The sequence below is a fragment of the Pelobates fuscus genome, chromosome 3, assembly GCF_036172605.1.
Source record: "Pelobates fuscus isolate aPelFus1 chromosome 3, aPelFus1.pri, whole genome shotgun sequence".
Classification (NCBI taxonomy): domain Eukaryota; kingdom Metazoa; phylum Chordata; class Amphibia; order Anura; family Pelobatidae; genus Pelobates; species Pelobates fuscus.
Genome location: NC_086319.1, coordinates 298074793 through 298099726, shown reverse-complemented (window position 1 = coordinate 298099726; position 24934 = coordinate 298074793). Strand labels below are relative to the sequence as shown.

Genomic DNA, 24934 nt, shown 5'->3' with positions numbered 1-24934 from the left:
GTCAAACTCCACCCAGTATGTCCCTATATTTTGATATCAGGTGTCTTGGGGAAAAAGCACAGGAAAGCTTACAGACACAAGAGAAACCATTTACATGGAGAAGAAAATAGGTCAGAGAGCAGACAGGAATTAACTCATGGCAAGTAACAGCCCACCTGCTTGTCTTAAGGTAAGAGAAAATGTGCATTTTAGACACGTGTAATGTCTATCACTGGAAATCTGTCATGCACAAAACTAATGTACTTGTGCTGCTTAATACATTTGCAGCTTACTACATACTGCTAGAATCAGCATGAGATAATTCTCTTTTCTAATTGCCAAAGAACACTGACAATTACAATAACTCACTGTCCAAACATGTGCTGTATATTAATCCCTTAAAGTGATCATATAGTGCCAGAAAACCAAAGCTGTTTTCCTGGCACTATAGGATTAATAGTTTCGCCCCTCCCTGGTGCCCCCCCTTCCGTGGGGCTAAAGAAGTTAAAAACTCATTAGCCACTTACCTGAATCCAGCGCTGATAGAGAATACATTGTTATACCTATGCAATGCTTAGTGAATATTCCCCTAGACATACAGAGCTATATATATACACACACACACAATATATATTTATATTATGTTACAGTATGTCAGTCTCATGTCCTGCTCTCTACTTCTGTTATTTCTTACTACTAGCTAAAAGTATATACCGTATATACTCGAGTATAAGCCGAGTTTTTCAGCACATTTTTTGTGCTGAAAAAGCCCAACTCGGCTTATACTCGAGTCACTGTCTGTATTATGGCAATTTGCATTGCCATAATACAGACTGGGGGCTGTGGGGGCTGCAGAGCTCTTACTTACCTCTCCTGCAGCTCCGGTCAGCTCTCTCCTCCTCCGCGCCGGTCCGTTCAGCACCTGTCAGCTCTCAGTGTAAATCTAGCGAGAGCCGCGGGGAGGGGGGACGGAAACAAATAAAAATTATAATAAAATAATAATAATAATTTAAAAAAAATATATAACAAAAAAAAACTAATATTAAAATAATCATAAAAAAATAATAAAAATTCCCACCCACCAATTCCCACCAAGGCTCTGCATCACACTCTGCATCACACACACACTGCACTCATACACACACACACACACTGCACTCATACACTGCACTCATTATATACACACACTGTAAATAAATATTCAATTAATATAATTTTTTTAGGATCTAATTTTATTTAGAAATTTACCAGTAGCTGCTGCATTTCCCACCCTAGTCTTATACTCGAGTCAATACGTTTTCCCAGTTTTTTAGGGTAAAATTAGGGGCCTCGGCTTATATTCGAGTATATACGGTACTATATACATGGCTTGAAAGACTGAATGGTCAGTAGGCCTGATTATAATACAAGATACTCATCCTTTGAAAGGGTTAAACTCACATTCTTTAAAAATACCATATTTTTCTGTTCAAGTGCCTGACACTAGTTTCCACTATATAAACATCCTGCCCTTGTAAAAAAATAACATTCTCTCTAAGCACCTGAAATTTTAATTGGGTTCCTAAATCAAAGACTGTCATGTGCATCAGTTAACAGAAGACGAGAATTTAATAACATATATTATCCTGTATCTACAGATACCTGGACAGGTCTTCCTTGATACTTTGTTGGTGGGAGGGGGCGCAAGGTAATAGAGGTAAAGCGCTAATTAAAGTCCCACACATGTAATTAGTACACTTGGATATACCTTGCCTAAACTTTCACCTGCAGTACCAGAAAAGGGGACTTGTCATATATGCAGGTAAATAAAGAGTTTTAAACAGCCTTTTTTCTTAGTTAAGTCTTTCCACGTCTGCAGGGGTTAAAAGCAAGAAATATTTCTTCCCCTGACTGCAATCTTTCTTTCTCAAGCAGTAACCTTGAATAATTTAGATAAGACGTGCTAGACATGCGCAGTAGACTTACATCAATACGTAATGTTTTAGGAATACTGTTTGCACTAAAAATGCTATGATTGGTTTGATTTTGCCTTTTGTTGTACACACCCCAAGAAAACTGTGATATCTATATATATATATACACGATGTACCCGCATTAAAAAAATGCTATTACTTTCTTGAACTTTATCTGACTGGCGTGTGCATGGATTGTTCATTGCAGTGAACATACAATGAGACAAAGGAAAGCAAAATGGGTTACTGCATAAGTCCATGGCCGCATAAAAGGGTTATAGACCCTGTAAAATTTTGCAGCCCAACAAGCACCGATGCTCCTCGGCGCTGAGACAGGCTCCACCCACGATGTTGATACACTATGTCAAAGGGTTCCACAGGAAAAATTAATTGGGAACCCCTGCCCTAATGAATACCTTTGCTACTGTCTTGTGAAGCTACTGATCATTTCATGTTTTACAGTTAGAGAGATGGGTTTGATGGGTCAGGATTCATAAACGAGAGCGTTGTTTTTTTGGTTTTAGATAAATATGTTAATTTTTATTTGACTTATCCTATAAACAAAAATGTAATGTAAGGTGTATAAGTCTTTAGTCTCAAATATGTTATTTAAAACTTGATATTTGTACCTGTCTTGCTTAATATATATCTCCTTCACTCATGACAATAAAAGCGTTTGAAACTAAAAACAAACCTTCAATCCTCCCCTACTAAACATTAAACTTACTGCTGTTAACTCAATAAATTTACTACTGACCCATGTGTTAGATAGCTAAAGGTACAATATGTTGAGGCTATAATCTAGTTGATATTATTGTTATTTGTTTAATTTATATTTTGCTTCGATTGACATTGAATCCCTATATTTTAATTAACACTACCAAACGGGACTGATAGTGTTTTGGTATAATGTGTATTAGTTTTGCACCGCATGCTATATTATAGGACAGGGGTAGGCAACCTTTCAGTAGTACTGTGACAAAAAAAAATGTTGAAGTCTCTTGAGCTATGTATATTGCCATATTGTGCTTGTCTTATTTATGGGTGTTGCAGTTGTTTTGTAGCGCTGTATTTGTGTGTAAGTGGGCTGCTATATTGTATATGATCATGGGTAGTTTGTGGTATTGTGTTCACATTTGAATGTGGACTGTGTATGGGGGCTGTTTATGAAAAATTGTGCATGTGGATGATATGTTTGGGTTGTGTGGGGGGGCTGTTTGTGGTATTCCATGTGAGGCTGTTTGTGGCGTTGTGTGCATGTATGTGGATTGTCAATGGTATTGTGTTTGTATTATCTTGCAGTGTGGGTGGCTTCCTTAAGGTCTAGTGAGAACTGGGCTGGCCATGTACTGGTCAAGGGAAGAAGCTGCAATTGCTGCTGTGGGCTGCTCTACTCCAGTGTGGATTTCTGTTCACATGTGCTGGGAGGAAGTGATTTGAGATCACTTCCTCTAAGTGCTGTAATACAGAAATTGAGGATTGTCCCTCATCACCTTTTTCCACTAGCAGATATCTTAAGCTCCACTGTGACTCCTGATACGCCAGCACCTGTTTGGCTCTCGCAGCCTTGAGTGTCGTGCAAAAGCACCTGGAGTGCCATAGGTTGCCTACCCCTGTTATAGGACGATTGTACTTTTTAGATGTTATCGCATAGTGATGCTGTACTAATTTGCTATACTGTTGGTGTCTTTGCGGTTAATACAGAAAACTACCAATAAAATGTTTTAAAGATAAAACAAAACAAACACAGATCATTGCATTTGTGTCTTAGCAACCTACTGCTTTTCCCACCTTTTTTATGTCTAAAGGAAGACGCAGCATTCTAAAGATTCAATTATATGCGCATTCCTGCCAACAGTATCTAAAGTAAAAGCAATTTCAAAGAGTGGCCATTAGTTCAATAGAAAGAGAATAATAAATCTCTAGAGCACATATTTCTATTGATGACGCACGATACAATGTCAAGGATGAGCAATGAGACGCACCTAACACCCGTCAATATAGCTTTTTTACCCATTGCTGCATCATGAAATCTTGCCAACATTTCTATTTATTACTTGATCATGTGGGGAGGGTTGGAGATGTGAACCATCTAGAAATGGAGCCCAATGCTAAACCATAGCTGCACACTTACTGCCAAAATAACCCTTTACCAACCGGGCTCTGGAATTTAATTTTTTTTTTGCAACAAAACAACAGGTCTGCTTTCAAGGGACACTGTAGGAACCCTGACCACCTCAGCTCATTGAAGTGGTCTGGGTGCTGTGTCCCTTTTGCACTTAGTGCCGCAATGTTAAACATTGCAGTTCCAAAGAAACTGCAATGTTTACATTGCAGCTCTAAGTCTGCCCTCAGTGGTAGTCTACCAGACAGCCACTAGAGGGCTTCCAGAATCGAAATGGACCTTTGGTCCGTTAGCTGACCCTGGACGTCCTCACGCTCTGCATGAGGACCTCCAGCATCAGATTTTCCCGCATAGGAAAGCATAGATGATAATGTGCATGCATATTAGGGCTCCCTCGCCGGCTGATGCTGATTGACATACTAGAACAGTAGGTAAAATGGGACCTGACCAAATGATCTTACAATCTAAAAACAAAAGGAAAACATTTGCTCCAGAAAAAGAAATGTCTACATTTCCAAGTGACGTCATAGCATTCAACACTGATTAAAGGGACAATGAGCACCATAACAACTTCACCTCAACAAAGCGGTTATGGCACCAGAAGCCATCTTACCATAAGAGGTTAAACCATTTACGAAAGACAGCACACGTGATGGTCAGGTGCCTTAATCATGAAGCCTCAGATTGGGCACCGATAATAGACTGAGAAAGTTAGCTGGCAATTCAGACTATCACTAGCTCTTCATTCATAAAACTGTGTCGAAAAGGTACACAACACAGATTTATGATTGGGGTAACCAATGATGGGCTGAGAGCGTCAGCTGACACACTCAGCCTATTGAAACACAATTAAAGTACCGTATATACTCGAGTATAAGCCGAGTTTTTCAGCACATTTTTTGTGCTGAAAAACTCCAACTCGGCTTATACTCGAGTCAGAGTCTGTATTATGGCAATTTGCATTGCCATAATACAGACTGGGGGGAGAGGGGGGCTAGCAGAGATGTTACTTACCTGTCCTGCAGCTCCTGTCAGCTCTCTCCTCCTCCGCGCCGTCCGTTCAGCACCTCGGTCAGCTCCCAGTGTAAGTCTCGCGAGAGACTTACACTGGGAACTGACAGAGGGAGCTGCACAGACCGCGCGGAGGAGGAGAGAGCTGACAGGAGCTGCAGGAAAGGTAAGTTACAGCTCTGCTAGCCCCCCTCTCCCCCCACTGAACTACCAATGACACTGGACCACCAGGGAAGGAGCCCCCCTCCCTGCTATGTATCAAGCAGGGAGGGGGGGACGAAAAAAAAAATAGAATAAAAAAAATAAAATTATTAATAATTAAATAATAAATAATAATGCAAAAATAATAATAATAATAATTAATAATATATTAAATGCCCACCCCCACCAACACATACACAAACACACACTGCATCACACACACTCACACTTCATTCATATACACACACTGCACTCACACACACACTGCACTCACACACTGCACTCATACACACAGCATTCATTATATACACACACTGGAAATAAATATTCAATTAATATATACGCACACACACTGCACTCATACACGCACTGCACTCATACACGCACTGCACTCATACACGCACTGCACTCATACACTGCACTGCACTCATACACTGCACTCATACACGCACTGCACTCATACGCACACTCTGCATTCATTATATACACACACTGTAAATAAATATTCAATTAATTTAATTTTTTTAGGATCTAATTTTATTTAGAAATTTACCAGTAGCTGCTGCATTTCCCACCCTAGTCTTATACTCGAGTCAATAAGTTTTACCAGTTTTTTGGGGTAAAATTAGGGGCCTCGGCTTATATTCGGGTCGGCTTATACTCGAGTATATACGGTAAGTCATTGAGCTAAAAACTCCACCAATTTCCTGTGCAGACAGCCTGATCCTTGCTTCAATGGATGGCCAATAAAATAAAGACAATAAGCCTCCAGCAATCAGCATAAACAGTATATTAGTGGTTTATTCAGTTATCTAAAAGGACAGGTGGCGTTTTGATACAATAATCTGAGCAGTGCTCAGTCCAAGGCTTCCTGCAGTATTGAAGCCTCAAACCATTGTTGGAAGGAGCTGGATAGAGCAGACTAATGCCATCTTTGCAACTTTCAGGCAAAAACAGGTTACACATTTAAGGTAATCAGGTGCCCAGGACCTACAGGCACCATAACAACTTAACTGAGATAAATCTGTCATGGTGCCTGGAGTGGTCCTTTTAGGGGATATAATGCTTCTCCAATCACTGTAGCTTTATAACCAGACTATGATGTGACCACGTGTCAATCCCCATTGTGTGACTATCACAGAAGTTACTCAGTACAGATCTTAGGGGGTAACCAACCTGTCTGTATTCTGGGGCTTCCAACAAGAGAGGCTGACTTTCTTAGGTACAATTTAACGAAGCAGCGTGGTAAGCCAAAAATGAGGTGTTTTTTTTTTACATAAAAGGATTCCTAACTTTTCTGGACCTGCCACACATCATCTATATGTAATGAAATGTGTTCAAATAATTTTATATAACAATTTCCACAGCCCAAGATGTATTGAAGGGAACACTCTCTTAGTATTGTGGTGGAATCTCGGTAAAAATAAATTTAGTAGGCCGAGATTACCACGTGGCATGTGTACGTGCATATACTGACGTATCGGTCGGTTGGTTGCACGTGGCAAGATACGATCAGTAGTGTACGGAGCATGTGCGAGAATACAGGATGTAGTATTCCCCTCCTCCATTGTGCTGGACAAGCCATGCGGTCAAGCAGGAAGTTAATTCTTATTTGTTTTGATTGGTTAAGAGAATGTGCGGGTGGAGCTTAATATGGGAGGAGTTATGTGCCTATATAAGGAGCCTGCACTATTGTCCGGGGCTCAGAACTTGTTGTATTTTGGTGACATTAGTCCCGATCGGTGATCCAATAAAGAATCTCTTCCTTCCTGAAGAAACCTGTGTCCATCTCTCTGTGCTTGGCTTCTGTCAGTTTCTCCAGTATCAGTATCATAACCTTTAAACACATCTCTGCATTCAATCTTACACACAAACCCCTTGTCGACATGAAAATATTCATATGCACTTACAATGCTGCTAATGTACAAAGAGATGTTATCATGCTCTCATATTGCAAGGGCAGAAATGTAATCACAACGATATCATGCTCTTAGCTAATGAAGGCCAACTAAACCCGGACGATACTACCACCGACTAATGTGGAAGTGTAACGTGCTCCTGCAAACTGTAAGGGCAGACTTCACAAGGGGTTTGCAATCATTTCAAATGGCCAAGACAGGTACCAGCAATAAAAAAAAATAAAAAAAATATATATTTTTAGCGTGTGACTGCATTTTCACTCTTACCCCCCTCCAGGTTACAAATGTATGCTTTTAAAGTGGACATGCAATGACTCTCTTGTTTTACTTATTTATTTTTATATATACACACACATTAAAAAACAAACCAGTATGTATTCACAAGATTGAAAAGAGCAATCTACGTATTGGACATATGGATTAAAGTGATTGCCACACAAGCACAATAAATGTATATTCTTGAATTAAGGGTAGATCTGGGCACAGTGAGACATCGGTCTAAGCATCGTTGTAGTAAAGCTATTCTATAAATATATATTTTAATTACCTAAACTAAAAGAAGTTTAACTTAATTTAAAACAATAAATAGTGTTTTCTCTTAATATCACGTGAAGCTCTGTGTACACTCTCCTATAGAATGGTATAAGTAAATGAAAAAGAAGGACGTGGGGGCGGGGCGGTAGAGTGAGAGGTTTTATTTTTTTAAACCTGTATTATTTCTATATATTCTATCATATTATTAGTAAAACAAATAGCTTACGGGCTAATACCTTTTGTATTTGTCTGTGTATATTCTCCCCTAATTGTACAGCGCTGCGGAATCTGTTGGCGTTTTATAAATATCAGTAATAAATTAGTAGTACATATAGGTATCTGAGAGGGTTACAGCTAGGTGACCATCTTCTGGCCATGCCTGTGACAAAGAATAACGGGAAAATAAATTATATAAATCTCGCTATATATTATATAAACTCTGCTGTGTCTCCCCCCCGCCGTAAGCGACATGTGAATAAAACAGCTGAATGTATATTATAATCCCACTACAGCCACTGACAGCTCACTTCACATAAAATCCCCAATTAACCCTCTCCCGTGCACCTACCGGCTCTGTTTATATACCTACCGTGCACGTGGGGACTCCGAGCGCAGCGGCCACAGCCACACAAACAGTGCGCGCCTTCCGCCTCACTGACGTCACGAGCAGGGGGAGGAGCTACAGCTCACTTCGCGCCTCCGGCTAGGTGTTGCTACGCAACTAAGAGAAAATTGATAGAACCATAGACATAGAATAGAACACCCGGTGTCAGATTTCCCTACAGGAATTGTATCTTCTTTTGGTTTTTTTTACGTGTATAAACTTTATTGATCTCAATGGCCGTTAACAGTGGTGATAATGATGCAAACTGTGCTTCTGGGTATTCATCAGTGGCTGGGAATACAAACACTTGTTTTGGCTGCTGCTATTGTGAACTATATGCACAGTAACTAGCTGAGAGCTTCAAAGGTTTTTGGGGTTTGTTTGTTTTTTAGAAGCCAAAGACTGAAAGTTGATTTGCTCTGCATGTCCCACAGAGGTACCAGTGATCTAGCCTAATTTAATATAAAGAAAAGTTTTATTCAGATATTGAAAACGTATTCATATATTATTATTATTATTATTAAACCTGCTGATAAGGGTGGAGGTCATGAATAAGAAGTACTATCCTCAGTAAGCTTCAGACAACTAAATTATGTTTATACATCGGTGACTTTACCAGTGATATAAAATGCATCCTTCCTAGATAGACTGAGGGACTGGGCACTAAAATGGCAGATAAAATTAAAAGGGACTCTCCAGTGCCAGGAAAACCAGGTTCCTGCAGTGCCCCTCTCCCTCCCACCCCCTACCCCATGTTGCTGAAGGAGTTAAAACCCCTCCAGTGACTTACCTGAATCCAGCGCCGATGTTGCTGGGTCATGCTATGCCCGTGCTCCTCCCCTGCTGGCTGAAGACCTAATGCAAGGCATTATTTAAAGGACCACTATAGGCACCAAGACAACTTCATTTCAATGAAGTTGTCTTGGTGCCAGGTACCTCAACTTTTTTTTTTCTTCTTTTTTTTTTTAAATACACTGCCGTTTATGAGAAAATGCAGTGTATTTTTTTTTCCCTAATCCCACCTCTAGTGACTGTCTATGAGACAGCCACTAGAGGGTGCTTCCGCAATCCTCACTGTTAGAATCACAGTGAGCTGACGTCAGACGTCCTCTTGGACGTCTAACGTTATTCCCCTGTAATGCAGGCAGCTCAGATGTGAGCGCGCCTGCATTATAGCCTATGCTGAGATGTGAACGCGCCGGAGCGCGTTCACATCTCAGTTATATTCCTCGGAGGCCAGTGTGTGAGAGAGAATCTCTCACTGAAGACAGAGTGCCGAAGAAGAATGAGGAATGGGGGGTGGGCTAAGGGAGGACAGTGGGCGGTGAACTGAGATGTTACTCAGTTCGCCGCTCGTGAATGCGCACATGCGCGGTGTTCATACAATTTCTTCCCATTGAGATTCATTGTAGTCAATGAATCTCGAAGAGAAGATTTTCATTGGATGAGCGCTGCGCTGGACGCGCATGCGCTTTTCACCCGCAATGATTTTCTATGAGAGGAAATTCATTGGCGGACGGCGGAGAAGAGAGTCAGCAGACCCGATGACCGCGCGGGAGGTGTAGACGATCGGTGACGTAGCGCTGCAAAGAAGGTAAGTAAATGGGTATTTAGAATAGGTTTTAAAAGTTTAAAATGGGGTTCAGAGGGGCACAGAGTAGTCAATTATAGAATAAGGCTGTTAAATCAGGTAGTTTATGGGCAACTAGAGTGGTCCTTTAATGCTTTCCTATGGGGATAGCGTGAAGACGTCCAGCGTCGTTTAAAACACTTTTTGTGTTTTAAGATGCCGGAAGTGCCTCTAGTGGCTGTCTGATAGTGGAGGACTTAACCCTGCAAGGTAATTATTGCAGTTTATAAAAACTGCAATAACTACACTTGCAGGGTTAAGGGTGATGGGTTGGCACCCAGACCACTACAATGGGCAGAAGTGATCTGGGTGCCTGGAGTGTCCCTTTAATGTAGAAAAATGCAAAGTTATGAAGAATAAGGATGTGGAATTCTCTGACTGAAGAAGTGGTTTTATCAGAGCCCGTGCAGATTTTTAAACCTCAACTAGATGCATACTTGCAAAAACATAATATTAAATTTTTCAACGGTAATAGCTTCATGATCCAAGGATAAATCTGACTGCCATTCTGGGGTCAAGAGTGATTTTTTTCCCCTAGTTTGTTGCAATATTGGAAGCGCTTCAAACTGTTTTTTTTTTTTTTTCTTCTTTTGGATCAACAGCAAAAAAACAAACGTGAGGAAGGGTGAACTTGATGGACACATGTCTCTTTTCAGCCTATGTAACTATGTAAGGCAAGTGATAAGGGAATAATTGACAATGAACTTAAGAAATGTCTTGCTATTAATGATCCAGTAGTTCCTGTTCTCTCTATCTTATATGAAGTGTACAAGTGCTTGGAGAAGCCACCAGTTAGAGCGACTGCAGCTAGTATTCTTTGATAAAGTCTTACAGCCGTTTGTAAGGGATCTGCTATCTCATTTTGAACAGTACAGATGTCCTTGGGCCGGGGCGTCTGGATGCTTTGAAAGATGATGGTGAAATGATACTGTTTACTTGGGATATGACCACTCATTACACCTCTATAATAGCCCATGAACAGGGCATACGTGATGTTAAGAACACGTTGGATATTAGTGACTTCATACCTGAACCCCTGCCTGCAATTGAGGGGCATTGCGATGGAGTCTAATGTGGCCCCATTATATTCCAGCATATTCATGGGTCATTTTGAGAACCCGTATGTCTACTGCCATCCTTTGTCTGTGAGACATGCTTTTACGTGGTGGCATTTTATAGATGACATATTTGGTATCTGGAAGAGCACCATGGAGGAACTTTCTTTGATGATATACACATAAAGTGTATATTTACTATGATTTCTAGTTTGGAAAAGATACACGTTTTGGACTTTAAAATCCAGATTTTTGATGACGAATTAATGACAGAATTATTCACTAAACTTGCTGACAGGAATACCCTTTTGCAATTTATCAGTAGTCATCCCAATGGAACGTTGTGTTCCTCACCAGGTAGTCAGATGGCTAGGGTTGTCCTAAATGTGTCTGATATAAATATCCGTAAAGTCAGATTAGATAATTTTATACTTTTTTACATAGGGACTATCCATTGAACCTTTTACCTAATGAAAAGAATTTGGCATTATATATTGACAGGAAGGATGCATTAAAAGAATATCCTTGTAAGTCATTATAAGAGTTGTATTAGGTTTATTTCTAATACATTGATGGAGAATTGTGGCATCTTGTGTAGAGGCTTTCCAGATATACAGAATTTCTAAATCCTATATTATATTCTTTTAAAAGGAACACAAATATTAAGGATATTGTGAAAGCTGATCTTGGCCTTTTAATCTCAAAACAAGATTCCTGTCCAGTCCGTTGAATAGCACCGTGCTTGCCTTAAGCATAGTTCATACATAGTTACATAGCTGAAAAGAGACTTGCGTCCATCAAGTTCAGCCTTCCTCACATATGTTTTTGCTGTTGATCCAAAAGAAGGCAAAAAACCTAGTCTGAAGCGCTTCCAATTTTGCAACAAACTAGGAAAAAATACCTTCTTGACCCCAAAATAGCAGTCAGATGTCTCCTTGGTTCAAGCAGCTATTACCCCACTAATTAGAAATTATATCCCTGTATGTTATGTTTTTGCAAGTATCTATCCAATTTCAGTTTAAACATCTGTATAGACTCTGATAAAACCACCTCTTCAGGCAGAGAATTCCATATCCGTATTACTCTTACTGTAAAAAAACCTTTTCTTTGCCTAATCTCCTTTCTTTCCGCCTAAATGTGTGACCTTGTGTCCTATGTATAGCTCTGTTTATGAATAGATTTCCAGATAATGGATTGTACCGGCCCCGAATATATTTGTATAATGTTATCATATCCCTTCTGAGGCGCAGTTTTTCGAAACTAAAGAGATTTACATTTTTTAACCTTTCTTCGTAACTAAAATGCTTCATTCCTTTTATCAATTTTGTAGCTTGTCTCTGCACTTTTTCTAGTGTCATGATATCCTTATACAGTGCAGTGGTTAATGTTGGTACTTTTTGTCATCTAAGGACAGGTGCGACATATGATATCAAGGGATGGTTTACGTGTGATACCACCCATGGGTTATACATTTGAATTTACCCCTGTGGTTTGGTCTACCTGGGCGAAACCTGTATAAAGATGAAAGATCGTCTGACAAAACAGAAATTTACCAATAGGACCAAATGCACAGAATAACCCATCCTTGAACATTTTGTTAAGAAAAAGCATGTAGTTTCCCAGTTATGCTACCAACGTATTCACCATGTACCTGCATTGCACAGGGGAGGTGATACAGTGGAAAGAAAATGACTGTACTCTGATATGTACCCTCGATTGTTTGCTGCCTAAATGACTAAACAAGGTATTTGATTTGCATGCATTTTATTAATCTTTTGTTTTCTTTTCTAGCAGTATCTATTACAATTTGACTGTCTGTATGAGGACTAGTGGTATGTGGTCTATATGGCTTTTGTTTTATAGCTGCTGTCCTTTTGTTGACTTTTTCCTACTGTGTAAATTGCACTAATCACACAAATACGCCATCTGTAGTGTCTGGAAGGCTATTTTAAAAAGCACAAAATAAAAAATGAATCTAAAAAAGAAATGTCATTTCTTTTAGATCTCTCTTTACAAGAAGTGCTTTAGGAAATCTGTGTAAGTTACATGAAGGGAGGAGTGACTATGGCTATATAAACAAAGTGATTTAACTTTGAGCCTTGACTCGTAAATGGTAGAGAATTGAGCAGTGCGACAGCAGGGTCATGATCTATATACCCAAACTACTTAATTAAGATAGAGTTCTTTTTTGGTGCCCATAGTGTCCCTTTAAGTTTGAATTTTACTTGAAATTCCTGATAATTCTCAGTTTAGAGAATAAGTATGTCACTGGTTTTCATACCTGCCAATTTTCCATGCCAACCTTTTGAAACATAGGCTGGCAGATAAGACAGCAAGCTGCACAGAGCACCATGCCGGGGTGGGCCTGGCAATTTTAGGTGCATGTCCCCTCCAAAAAAGGGTGGCCAAGATGACTGACAGCCTGCCCCTCAAGCAGACCATGCATGGAACACTACTGAAGCGCTCTGTGCATCATCATGGTGCATAGTCCCATGCTGCAATTTTAAATGAAGGACAGGTTGTGTTAAGTGTTTTAGGGTAAAGGAGTGTCACTTTAATTTCACCATAATTCCCAGATCTTTGAATAAGCCCCACTGAGTAAAGGGTACAACATAATTTAATATCAGGGTACACCAAAATTTACTGTACGGACACTGAGGTTTGAGAGCCTTGTGCATAAGATTGCATTATAGTACTGGATTTGCTGGCTTTGGCTGACAAGACCAAGTACATAAAGACACTGCTTAGGTTTTTTTCTTTAAAATCCCCTATTGACCTTGTCAAACTTTCTGGCCTTATTTCAGAAGTGTTGGTCAATCTCCAACCCCAGGATGATGAGTTGTGGTTTTGAATGTGTCAATCCAGGACACTGTTCTTGAGCAACTGAGAATACTAATTTGAAAACCTAATTGCAAAATATAGGTTAGAATAGCCAAGCCTTCACTCATGCTGAGTTGGAGAATATTTACAAGCTCTCTCTTTTTGCCTAAATGTTGCCATTCGAAGGGTTATTGACTTATGTCAGAATTTTAAGTGAATTTCAAATTTAAAGCGGCACTGTCATGCCGATCTTACCTTTCTTTAATCGATTCCTCTTCTCTCCCTCTCTCAGGATCTGTTCTTCATTTCTTCCTGTCTGCTCTAGTTTTCTTTGAAACATAAGACTAAGTAGGCACTACTTTGTCTTATGGAGGTTTCCAACGCTTGACCAGCTTTGACCAGCTTCAGTGGCGTCTCCAGTCTCCAGCATTCATATTTAGGGGGGGCCAGGGACAAAATATGTGTGTGTGTGTGTGTGTGTATATATATATATATATATATATTATAGATACACACACACACACACACACACACACACACACACACAAATGTGGAGAACATTTAAAAGTTAACAAAATTCAGATTTCCAGCACCTTGTTAAATATGCTAAAGTCTATCTGATTTAGATATGCCATTGTAACAATATCTCATGATGCCAGAATGGTTACAAAACTATAGTTTTTTTTTTTTTTTTTTTAAATATGTATTTTTAAAATAATTTACAACAGGCAATTTGAATTGAATTTAAATTAACACTTCTTTATAAATATTTCACATACATAGAAAATGGTCACTTAACAGTGTATTCTCTACACTCAGAGTTTAAGCATTTTAAAGTGACACAAAGTTGTATTTTGAAAGGCTAACTCAAATTAACTTTTCCTGTAAGAAGAGCAGATTTAGCTCTAATTCCATGAACAACTAAAAATGGTTGGCACTATAGTTTGTGCCCTGACCTATAGTTGGTGAATACTATACCAACACAAATAAAATTACTTGTTTCATTCTCATGCTCACAATATGGAATCCTGGTTACAAACATATCATTTACTCAAAAGCTGCAATTAAAGTTCTCGTTACTTACAGTAGTAGTGCCACTGTCTGGAGTGTCTGCTCCGCTCACTCAGTCCCTCTGCCAATTGCACTCTCAGGTAGGTAAGGTTTCACACCTTATCTGGGGCCGCACTGCAAACTGTCTGCAATCTCTGGTAAGTAAGGTGACACTGTCACACCACTGTCTGCAATCTCAGTGTGACTGTCATACCACTCACTGTCTGCAATCAGGGGTAAGTCACTTTTGTCACACTCACGCCACTCGCTGTAATCACTGCAATTAGTTCACTTTTATCAGAACCTAGATGTGGCACAAGCCACTGGCCACAATACCTGCTCCTCTCTGCCTGCTTGTTCTGCTCCTCTCTGCTTGTTCTGCTTTGCCTCCTTTGCTCCTGCTCCTCTCTGCTTGCTCTGCTCCCCTTTACTTGCTCTGCTCCGCTACTCTCTGCTTGCTCTGCTCCGCTACTCTCAACTTGCATTGCTTTTCTCTACTTGCTCTGCTTCTCTCTGCTCCGCTCTGCTCCGCTACCTCTTTAGTTGCTCTGCTCCTCTCTGCTTGCTCTGCTCCGCTCCTCTCTCCTTGCTCTGCTCCGCTCCTCTCTACTTGCTCTGCTCTTGTCCTCTCTGCTTGCTCTGCTCCGCTCTCCTTTACTTGCTCTGCTCCGCTGCTCTCTAATTGCTCTGCTCCTCTCTTCTTGCTCTGCTCCTCTCTTCTTGCTCCGCTCTCCTCTACTTGCTCTGCTCCTCTCTGCTTGCTCTGCTCCTCTCTGCTTGCTCTGCTCCTCTCTGCTTGCTCTGCTTTGTCTCCTTTGCTCTTGCTCCCCTTTACTTGCTCTGCTCCGCTACTCTCTGCTTGCTCTGCTCCGCTACTCTCGACTTGCTCTGCTCCGCTCTCCTCTACTTGCTCTGCTTCTCTCTGCTCTTCTCTTCTTGCTCTGCTCCGCTCTCCTCTACTTGCTCTGTTCCGCTCCTCTCTGCTCCTCTCTACTTGCTCTGCTCCGCTACCTCTTTAGTTGCTCTGCTCCTCTCTGCTTGCTCTACTCCCCTTTACTTGCTCTGCTCCGCTCCGCTACCTCTCGACTTGCTCTGCTTTTCTCTACTTGCTCTGCTCTTGTCCTCTCTGCTTGCTCTGCTCCGCTCTCCTTTACTTGCTCTGCTCCGCTGCTCTCTACTTGCTCTGCTCCTCTCTGCTTGCTCTGCTCCGCTGCTCTCTACTTGCTCTGCTCCTCTGCTTGCTCTGCTCCGCTGCTCTCTACTTGCTCTGCTCCTCTCTGCCTGCTCTGCTCTGCTCTGCTCTTGCTCCTCTCTGCTTGCTCTGCGCTGCCTCCTCTCTGCTTGTTCTGCTCCTGCACACATACTACCCAATACCGACATCCATACACACATACTCCAGCGTCGCTCTATTCCCCATAGGGAAGCATTGAAATTAATTTTCAATGCTTTCCTATGGGGTGCGCTAATGCGCATGCGCGGCATTGCCGTGCATGCGCATTAGGTCTCCTAGGCCGGCGGGCGAGATCAGTCTCGCCCACCGGCCGACATAAGCAGAAGGAGGAGTGGCGGGGGAGGAGGAAGCAGCGACGTGGGACATGTCGCTGCCTCTGGTAAGTCACTGAAGGGGTTTTCACCCCTTCAGCAACTGGGGGTGGGAGGGAGAGGGACCCTCCAGTGCCAGGAAAACGGATCGTTTTCCTGGCACTGGAGTTTCCCTTTAACCCCTTAAGGACCAAAATTCTGGAATTAAAGGGAATCATGACATGTCAGACATGTCATGTGTCCTTAAGGGGTTAAGTATACACACAATGTCACACACACTTTTTTTTTTTTTTTTAAATCTTGCGGTGTCCGGGAAGGGAGACAGGGCAGCGGCCGTCCACCTCGCCCCCTCCTGAGTAGGCCGCAGTCCCCGAAGTTTTGTGCGTTCCCCTGGGGACCCGAAACTCCCGATCTCGGGGTCTGCTGCTTTGTCCGCAACCGTGGGTACATTCTGTGGGTACCATGCGAGCTGCAGTATTTGCCTAAGAGGCCAGATTCCTCCGGAGCCTCTCCTGCATGCGAACGGTCAGCATGGCGGTCCAGCCCTGCCCCCAACACACACTATTATTAAGTAGACGCACAATGTCACACACCCTACTAACACACACTATTATTAAGTATACACACAATGTAAAAAAAAAATTGCGCAGTTTTTTGTATGTGCCAGTGTGTATCTGTGTGTCAAGGTATGTGTATCTATGTGTCAAAGTGTGTATCTGTGTTTGTATGTGCCTGTGTGTATATCTGTGTTTTCATGTGCAAGTGTGTGTGTGTGTGTGTATGTATCTGACACACAGATACACATACCCTGGCACATAGATAAACACTGACACACAGACAAACACACCTTGACACACAGAAATACACACTCAGATACACACTGACACGGAACACCAATCCGCCGAACACCAATTGGGAAATGCTACTTTAACCCCTTAAGGACCAAACTTCTGGAATAAAAGGGAATCATGACATGTCGCACATATCATGTATCCTTAAGGGGTTAAAGGAACACTATAGTCACTGAAACCACATAATCTCAATGAAGTGTCTGGAGGCAATGGTCCTTTAGCAATCCCAGTCCCTGCAATGTAGAACATCTTATTTTAGTATTCCTAACACTATAGTGTCCCTGTCGCCCCCAACCATTTGATGATTATATGGTTGAAAACCCTTTTTACATATCTTTTATATAGCCCCGAAGCTCCCTCAACGCTGGCTAGGTCTAATCATCTGTCAACGTCACAGTGATGGTTAACCCTTCAATGTAATAATTGCAGTTTCTCAGAAACTGCAACGTTTTCCATTACAGGGTTAAACAGACAAGGGTGCTGCCCCTATACCGTCCCTTTAAATCCACCTCTAGTTGCAGTCTGTCTGACATCCACTAGAGGTGCTTCCTCCTCCAGACCAAGTTTTCGGTCTAGTAATCAAATTCTGCTGGTAGCAGCATTTGTTTGGAGGAGCATGGCATTTGGCTGCTCATGCGCACCTCCAATCTATTGCTTCTCTATGAGAAGCAATGGATTAGAAGAGGAGTTTTGGCACTGGAAACAAGGTGAGTAATATTTATTTAATTTTTAAATACAAGCGGCTGTGGACAGAAGGGAACCTATAGTCACAAAATAAAGGTTATTATTTTTGGGACTATAGGTTCCCTGTAAGGATGATTAATTAATCAATTGATATTGTAGTAAACAAAAAACTAGTTGCAAATATATGCACTGAAATAGCCAAGCTCTATTAGTTGAGTTGAATATTATTTTTTCAAATGAAATGTCTTGCCTTAAATTTGTTTATTTTTTTTTAATTTCACTGTTTATTGACAAAACACTTTAGACCTTTACAATAACAAATGTATGGGAGATTGTACTCAATTTAAAAACTGCTCATTTACTTATTAAAATTGGCGCATGTGAAATAAATTATTTTTATTGAATAGCAGGCCATCCTGACCATTTTCATACCACTGTAATTCTTTTTTTATTTAATTCTTCATACCACAGTAATTCTCATTTTCCAGGAGCTGTTATGGAAAATGTATACAGGAAACTGCAGTAAAATCAATATTACTCAGAGCGGCTGATGCATTGTTTAAAGGGCCCGTGTGGTCACCTCACAGGCTGTTTATGGTGACTTTAGTAAATACCATAGAGGCCCCACCCTAGCAAACACTAGGAGAGAATGAACTCCAATCTCAGCCCTGAGCACAGATTAGATCTGACATAGCCTCACTACACACAGCGTAGCGGCGCTATACATCACCGCGAACACTAGGGGGCGCCCGTTCACTCCTAGAACACTGGGTGACGCGTTTCCCTCAGTCTTTCCAGCTGTGCCTCCCATTGGCTTCTTCGAGCGAGGGGACAATGTAAGGCGAAACCCCGCCCCCCGGATGCAGAGGGAGATAGAGTGACAGTCTGGGGACAGGGACAGGTAGTGCATCACTGGCGGGGACTCAACTCACTGCACCCACCGCCAGGCACAGCACCCCCAGCTCACACCCGCTGACAACATGCCCAAAAAGAAGCCTATGCCCATCCAGCTCAACCCCACCCCTGATGGCACTGCTGTGAATGGGACACCAAGTGCAGAGTAAGTGACCATCCAGCCGGGGACTGGGTGGGGGAGAGGGTTCCTCCATAGAGGGCTGGCTGGCTGGGGGGAGAGGGTTCCTCCATAGAGGGGTGGCTGGCTGGCTGTGGGAGAGGGTTCCTCCATAGATGGCTGGCTGGCTGGGGGGAGAGGGTTCCTCCATAGAGAGGTGGCTGGCTGGCTGGCTGGGGGAGAGGGTTCCTCCATAGATGGCTGGCTGGCTGGGGGAGAGGGTTCCCCCAAAGAGGGGTGGCTGGCTGGCTGGCTCAGGGAGAGGGTTCCTCCATAGAGGGGTGGCTGGCTGGCTGGCTCAGGGAGAGGGTTCCTCCATAGAGGGGTGGCTGGCTGGCTGGCTCAGGGAGAGGGTTCCTCCATAGAGGGGTGGCTGGCTGGCTGGCTCAGGGAGAGGGTTCCTCCATAGAGGGGTGGCTGGCTGGCTGGCTGGCTCAGGGAGAGGGTTCCTCCATAGAGGGGTTGATGGCTGGCTGGCTCAGGGAGAGGGTTCCTCCATAGAGGGGTTGATGGCTGGCTGGCTCAGGGAGAGGGTTCCTCCATAGAGGGGTGGCTGGCTGGCTGGCTCAGGGAGAGGGTTCCTCCATAGAGGGGTGGCTGGCTGACTGGGGGAGAGGGTTCCTCCATAGAGGGCTGGCTGGGGGAGAGGGTTCCTCCAAAGAGGGGTGGCTGGCTGGCTGGCTCAGGGAGAGGGTTCCTCCATAGAGGGCTGGCTGGCTGGCTGGGGAGAGGGTTCCTCCATAGAGGGCTGGCTGGCTGGCTGAGGGAGAGGGTTCCTCTATAGGGGGGTGGCTGGCTGGCTGGGGGAGAGGGTTCCTCCATAGGGGGGTGGCTGGCTGGCTGGGGGAGAGGGTTCCTCCATAGGGGGGTGGCTGGCTGGCTAGCTGGCTCATGGAGAGGGTTCCTCCATAGAGGGGTGGCTGGCTGGGGGAGAGGGTTCCTCCATAGAGGGGTGGCTGGCTGGGGGAGAGGGTTCCTCCATAGAGGGGTGGCTGGCTGGCTGGCTCAGGGAGAGGGTTCCTCCATAGAGGGGTGGCTGGCTGGCTGGCTCAGGGAGAGGGTTCCTCCATAGAGGGGTGGCTGGCTGGGGGAGAGGGTTCCTCCTTGGAGGGTCTGCTAACTGGGTGAGTGCTCCTCCACAAAGGGGTGGCTGGCAGTGGGTGAGGGTTCCTCCATGGAGGAACTGCTGACTGGTTGAGGGCTCTTCCATGGAGTGGCTGCTGGGTGGGGGTGAGGACTCCTTCATGGAGGGGCTGGGTGGGGGTGAGGGCTGGTGGCTAGTCACTTGGGGTCCTGATGTATATCCTGTAGTGGGGGCTGTCTCTGATCTCCAGCCCGTTTAAGAGAAGTAGGTGTGAAGGGGAAGCAGAGCTGCCTGGAGGCTCCCTAATCCATGCCTTGGTGATCATTGGGGGGCTGACATGTCACATTGTAGCACACCATCATCCTATGCTGGAGAAAGTGGCAGTGACACATAGTATTCATACCAAGATCTGTTGCTTTCTGACTTCCTTCCAACACAGAAGCCCACAGACTAGAGATTGCAGAATATCACTTTACATTAACCCTCTGGGTAAATGAGACTTGTTGAACGCATTGCAGGGCATTGGGAGGAAACAAGGCAATACAGAACATAGCTTTAAACGCAAGATCCCTGTTTTCAGCATTGCTGGTCAGTTTAGAAAACCAGCATACTGTAACATTAAGGGGAGGGGGTCATACTTTCTATTATATTGAGATAAAAGAATATTGACCTGAGTAAATGCTGAGTTTTACAGGGTGCTCTTGGGATGTATTTTGTATACGTTTGTATTGGAATATGCTTCGACAACCTATTTGCATTTTTAAAGTAGCATGGAATGGTTTTTCAGTGGAATTTAGAGTGTTGGATCCTCTCATAAGGAATAAGATGTAATAAAACTGTTATCCTTTAGATGATGACATATACTTTCAGAATATGTTGTAATAAAGGAGAGATGTACAGTAAGTATACAGGGTGTACATATTAATAGAGTTACAAGGTTTGTGCCCTGTAGAGTTTGCAGTCTGGAATAAGTAAATTGGAAGTATAGTTAACTGCAGTATTTTGTAAAGGGAGCACCATAAATATAAATGATGTAATAATGCCGATAGAGCATAAAATCGTGGATTACAGTAACGTGTTAACACAGTAATTGCAGTAGCTATGGCAATATAGAGGGGGATAAAAATCAGTACTCTAGAATGTGAGGTACAAGCACAATGTAGCTTTAAGATCTGGGCAGCATGTTATATGGTGAGATATTGTGGATGAGACACAAGATAGGGCAAAGCTTTCATAGCTTATAAAGTAAAAGGAACATTTTGAAGGTAATTTGGCCCTGTGTTTAAAGCTATGTTAGTACTCTAACCAGGAGTCTTTGGGTTAAGAGTTGGGAGCAGATTATATCTAGCTCAGTCAGGTAAATCAATGAGTAAGAAGTTGCAGGAGTCCAGGTGGGATTCATTTTGTTATAGTGTAAGATAGAAATAGATTTTTGCATGATACAAAAAAGGTACATTATGTGTGTTATGAAGATTCTCATTAAGCAGTCAGATGTTGCCACAGGGTACATATTTCATATATCTGTGTTTACAGTAAGCTGAGGTGGAGGAGGAGGAGGAGTTAGGAAAATGAGTTAAGGTGTGTCATCCAGGAAGGTATATCAGTAATACAGTCTGAAACCTTAAACTCTATCCAGGGCCGCCTTGAGAAATATTAGGGCTTCTTACATCTCCCCCCCCCCCCCCCCCCCCCCCCGTCCAGATCTCCAACCCTTTCCATGTATAATCAGCCAGGGCCCCTTGTCTGCCCTCTTTTAATTTCATAAGTTCTCCCCCTGCTTCTTCTCCATTTTCCTCCTCCTGCCCTTCCCTCAACACCATTTCCAAATCCTAGTGTAACTCCTTTAATGCGTAGCAGAGTTAAAGGGACACTCCAGGCACCCAGACCACTTCTGCTCATTGGAGTGGTCTGGGTTCCAACTCCCACTACCCTTAACCGTGCAAGTATAATTATTGCAGTTTTTTTAAAACTGCAATAATTACCTTGCAGGGTTAAGTCCTCCCCTCCTCTATTAGACAGCCACTAGAGAGAACTTCCTGCTCTTTAGCACAGGTTTTCTGTGCTAGAGCGTCGCTGGACGTCCTCACGCTGTGTGAGGACCTCCAGCGTCGCTCTATTCCCCATAGGGAAGCATTGAAATACATTTTCAATGCTTTCCTATGGGGTGCGCTAATGCGCATGCGTGGCATTGCCGCGCATGTGCATTAGGTCTCCCCGGCGGGCGGGATCAGTCTCGCCCACCGGCCGACGTAAGCAGAAGGAGGAGCGGCGGGGGAGGAGGAAGACGTGGGACATGTCGCTGCCTCTGGTAAGTCACTGAAGGGGATTTCACCCCTTCAGCAACTGGGGATTGGGGGGTGGGAGGGAGAGGGACCCTCCAGTGCCAGGAAAACGGATCGTTTTCCTGGCACTGGAGTTTCCCTTTAATAGTGAAAAAGCTGCATATGCAACTCAGATTCAACACTGATGCTCAGGTGTGTTTCAGCCCTCTTGAGATTTACCTGGACCTTCTCATAGGTACCTGATCAGACACTCAGTATGCTGGGAAGATGTGATATGAGATCCCATCCTCTCAGTTCTGCTGCCCCTGAGGAAGCCATGCAGGCTTCCTTTCTTCTAGGAGACTCACTCTTCCTTTAAATAAGATAAGTCTGCTGAAGTGATGCTTCTTACTGGGGTACTGGCTGTATCACCCAGATGGCAGCCTTGGTCTGCCTAAGGTGATGGTGAAGTTATGGCCATAAGACGAAGACCTACGTCTATCCTCTGTCCATACTCCCACATCTGATGCTCACCTCCAAGACTTCTCCAGGGCTGCACCTTTTCTGTGGAACTCCCTTCCCTTCTCCGTTAAACTTTCACCCAGTCTTCACTCCTTCAAAAATTATTTGAAAACACACTTCTTCAGGAAAGCATATCACTTAAACTGTTAGCGGGTTTTCATTCCCCTCTGCCCCCCCCCACCCACCCATGACTCCTCTCCTGCAACTGCCAAAAATAACCTAGTTCTCAGTGAATACTTTTCTAGCAACCCATTTCATTACCCCTACTTATACCCTTTGTGTCACTATACCCCACTCCCTCCAGCATGTAAGCTCATTGAGCAGGGCCCTCATTCCTTTGTTCCTGTGCGTCCATTTGTCTGGTTACAATTACGTGTCTGTTAGCCCACCCATTGTACAGTGCTACAGAATTTGCTGGCGCAATATAAATAATAATAATTGTACAGCGCTACGGAATTTGCTGGCGCTGTATAAATAATAATAAAATAATAATGGACACAATGATAGGCATCTTGTCATTGTACAGATAAAATGTTGTTTTTATTTGAGCATGGGACCACACAAAAAATAGATTGTTTAAGCAAGGAAGGCCAATTCATGAGTAATTCCCTCCTAGTCAATCATTTTGCCAGTGGTATACATTGTGTAACTTGGGAAGCAGCTTCGTATTGAAGAAACCAGCAGTTTATTCAGATGGACAGAGATATTTATACACCTGTTAAAAGCACATTGCAATCAAACCGCACCATAGGCCTTGATGTATAATATTTAACTTTGTTGAGATCAAGGTTAAAATTATAACAAGAGTATACTACGTGTGTTTTATGTCTGAAGTGGTGCTTACACATAAGAAGTCCTATTTGGGCATGGACCCAACAGAAAATACAATTTTCTTGCCCAGGAAGTTTAAGTTCTGATTACGGCCATCCTAGCAAAGATGTTTTTTCTGCCTGGTTCCATGCCCATAGAAAAATAAAATTGTGTTTGCACTGATTTAGTGATGCCAGTAATTCATTCCATTTTGAACTGAAGAAGATAGATTTGCAGGCTCAAATTATATAAGGATCTTTATCTGAGAGGGGGAAGCTCAACTCTTGGTGGAACGGATACTGATGTGGATGCATAGATTTATGTTGTTTGCCTAAAGATGGTAGCTGAAACTAATGGTCTTCTATGTTGCTTGCTTTGGGGAAAGAGTTTACAGAGTAAAAATAACAATATCCTAAAAAAAAAAGAGCCTTGGGATATACCTGCTAGGAAGATATGAGGCTGCAATCTGCAATGTCAAATTCAGCTGCAATCAGTTGAAATGTTCCCTTTGCATTCAGCGACATTTATATCATTTTTTGTTTTTTTGTTAAATGTATGTCAGATTCTGTAGAATATGTGTCACAATAATTATGTAACAGCTTATCCAGTATTTGAGGAGCGTATGTTCTAATATACTGTACTTGATAAAGGGAAACGTGGAGTTTAAGGTGTTAGCGTGGAAGTAAGGATAAAACTCAGAGTTAAGAAGGTGGGAATGTATGGCCTAAAGACATTTGTTAAAGAATGTATAAAGATCATTGCAGAATCCGCAACAGAATATCAAAGTGTGAGACAGGATGTTGGAGAGAAACAATTCTGGGTTCTTTTCAGTTAGCTGGCCACTACATGATTCATGGGCTTTTCTAAATCAGCCATGCATCCTAACTGACTCGAGGATATGGTGGAGTCTGAATTTCCAGGATTTACTCAAATGATGGGATTGCAATGGCATTTTAGTTGAACCATAACCACCACTGCACTAATCTGCTTTGGATGTCCTTTTTAGAGCTAAACTAACTCCACTCTCACCTCCAGTTCTGCTACTTTCCCACCATGTCTATTTGCTGTCTCCCACATGTGTTTTTATACCCCACCTCCTCTGAATTGTAAGCTCCTTTGAGCAGGGTCCCCAACTACCTCTTGTTCCTGTTACATTTTGTTATTGTCTCATTTGGTAAATTCCCCTCTTATTGTAAAGCACTGCGGAATAAGCTGGCACTATATAAAT

At 42.8% G+C, this 24934-nt stretch overlaps 2 protein-coding genes across 2 annotated transcripts in view; one reads left to right on the top strand and one right to left on the bottom strand.

Moving 5' to 3' along the window:
- TIPIN (TIMELESS interacting protein) overlaps positions 1-8411 on the bottom strand; it is a 30339-nt gene extending 21928 nt beyond the window's left edge. The window contains exon 1 of the mRNA XM_063445618.1: positions 8311-8411. The gene's annotated coding sequence lies outside the window, so the exon portion shown is untranslated. The remainder of the gene's footprint in view (positions 1-8310) is intronic.
- A 10374-nt stretch (positions 8412-18785) lies between these two features.
- Positions 18786-24934, top strand: part of MAP2K1 (mitogen-activated protein kinase kinase 1) — a 47727-nt gene continuing 41578 nt past the window's right edge. Inside the window, exon 1 of the mRNA XM_063448774.1 lies at positions 18786-19017. Coding sequence (XP_063304844.1) covers positions 18938-19017 — 80 coding nt within the window. The 5' untranslated portion in view covers positions 18786-18937. The remainder of the gene's footprint in view (positions 19018-24934) is intronic.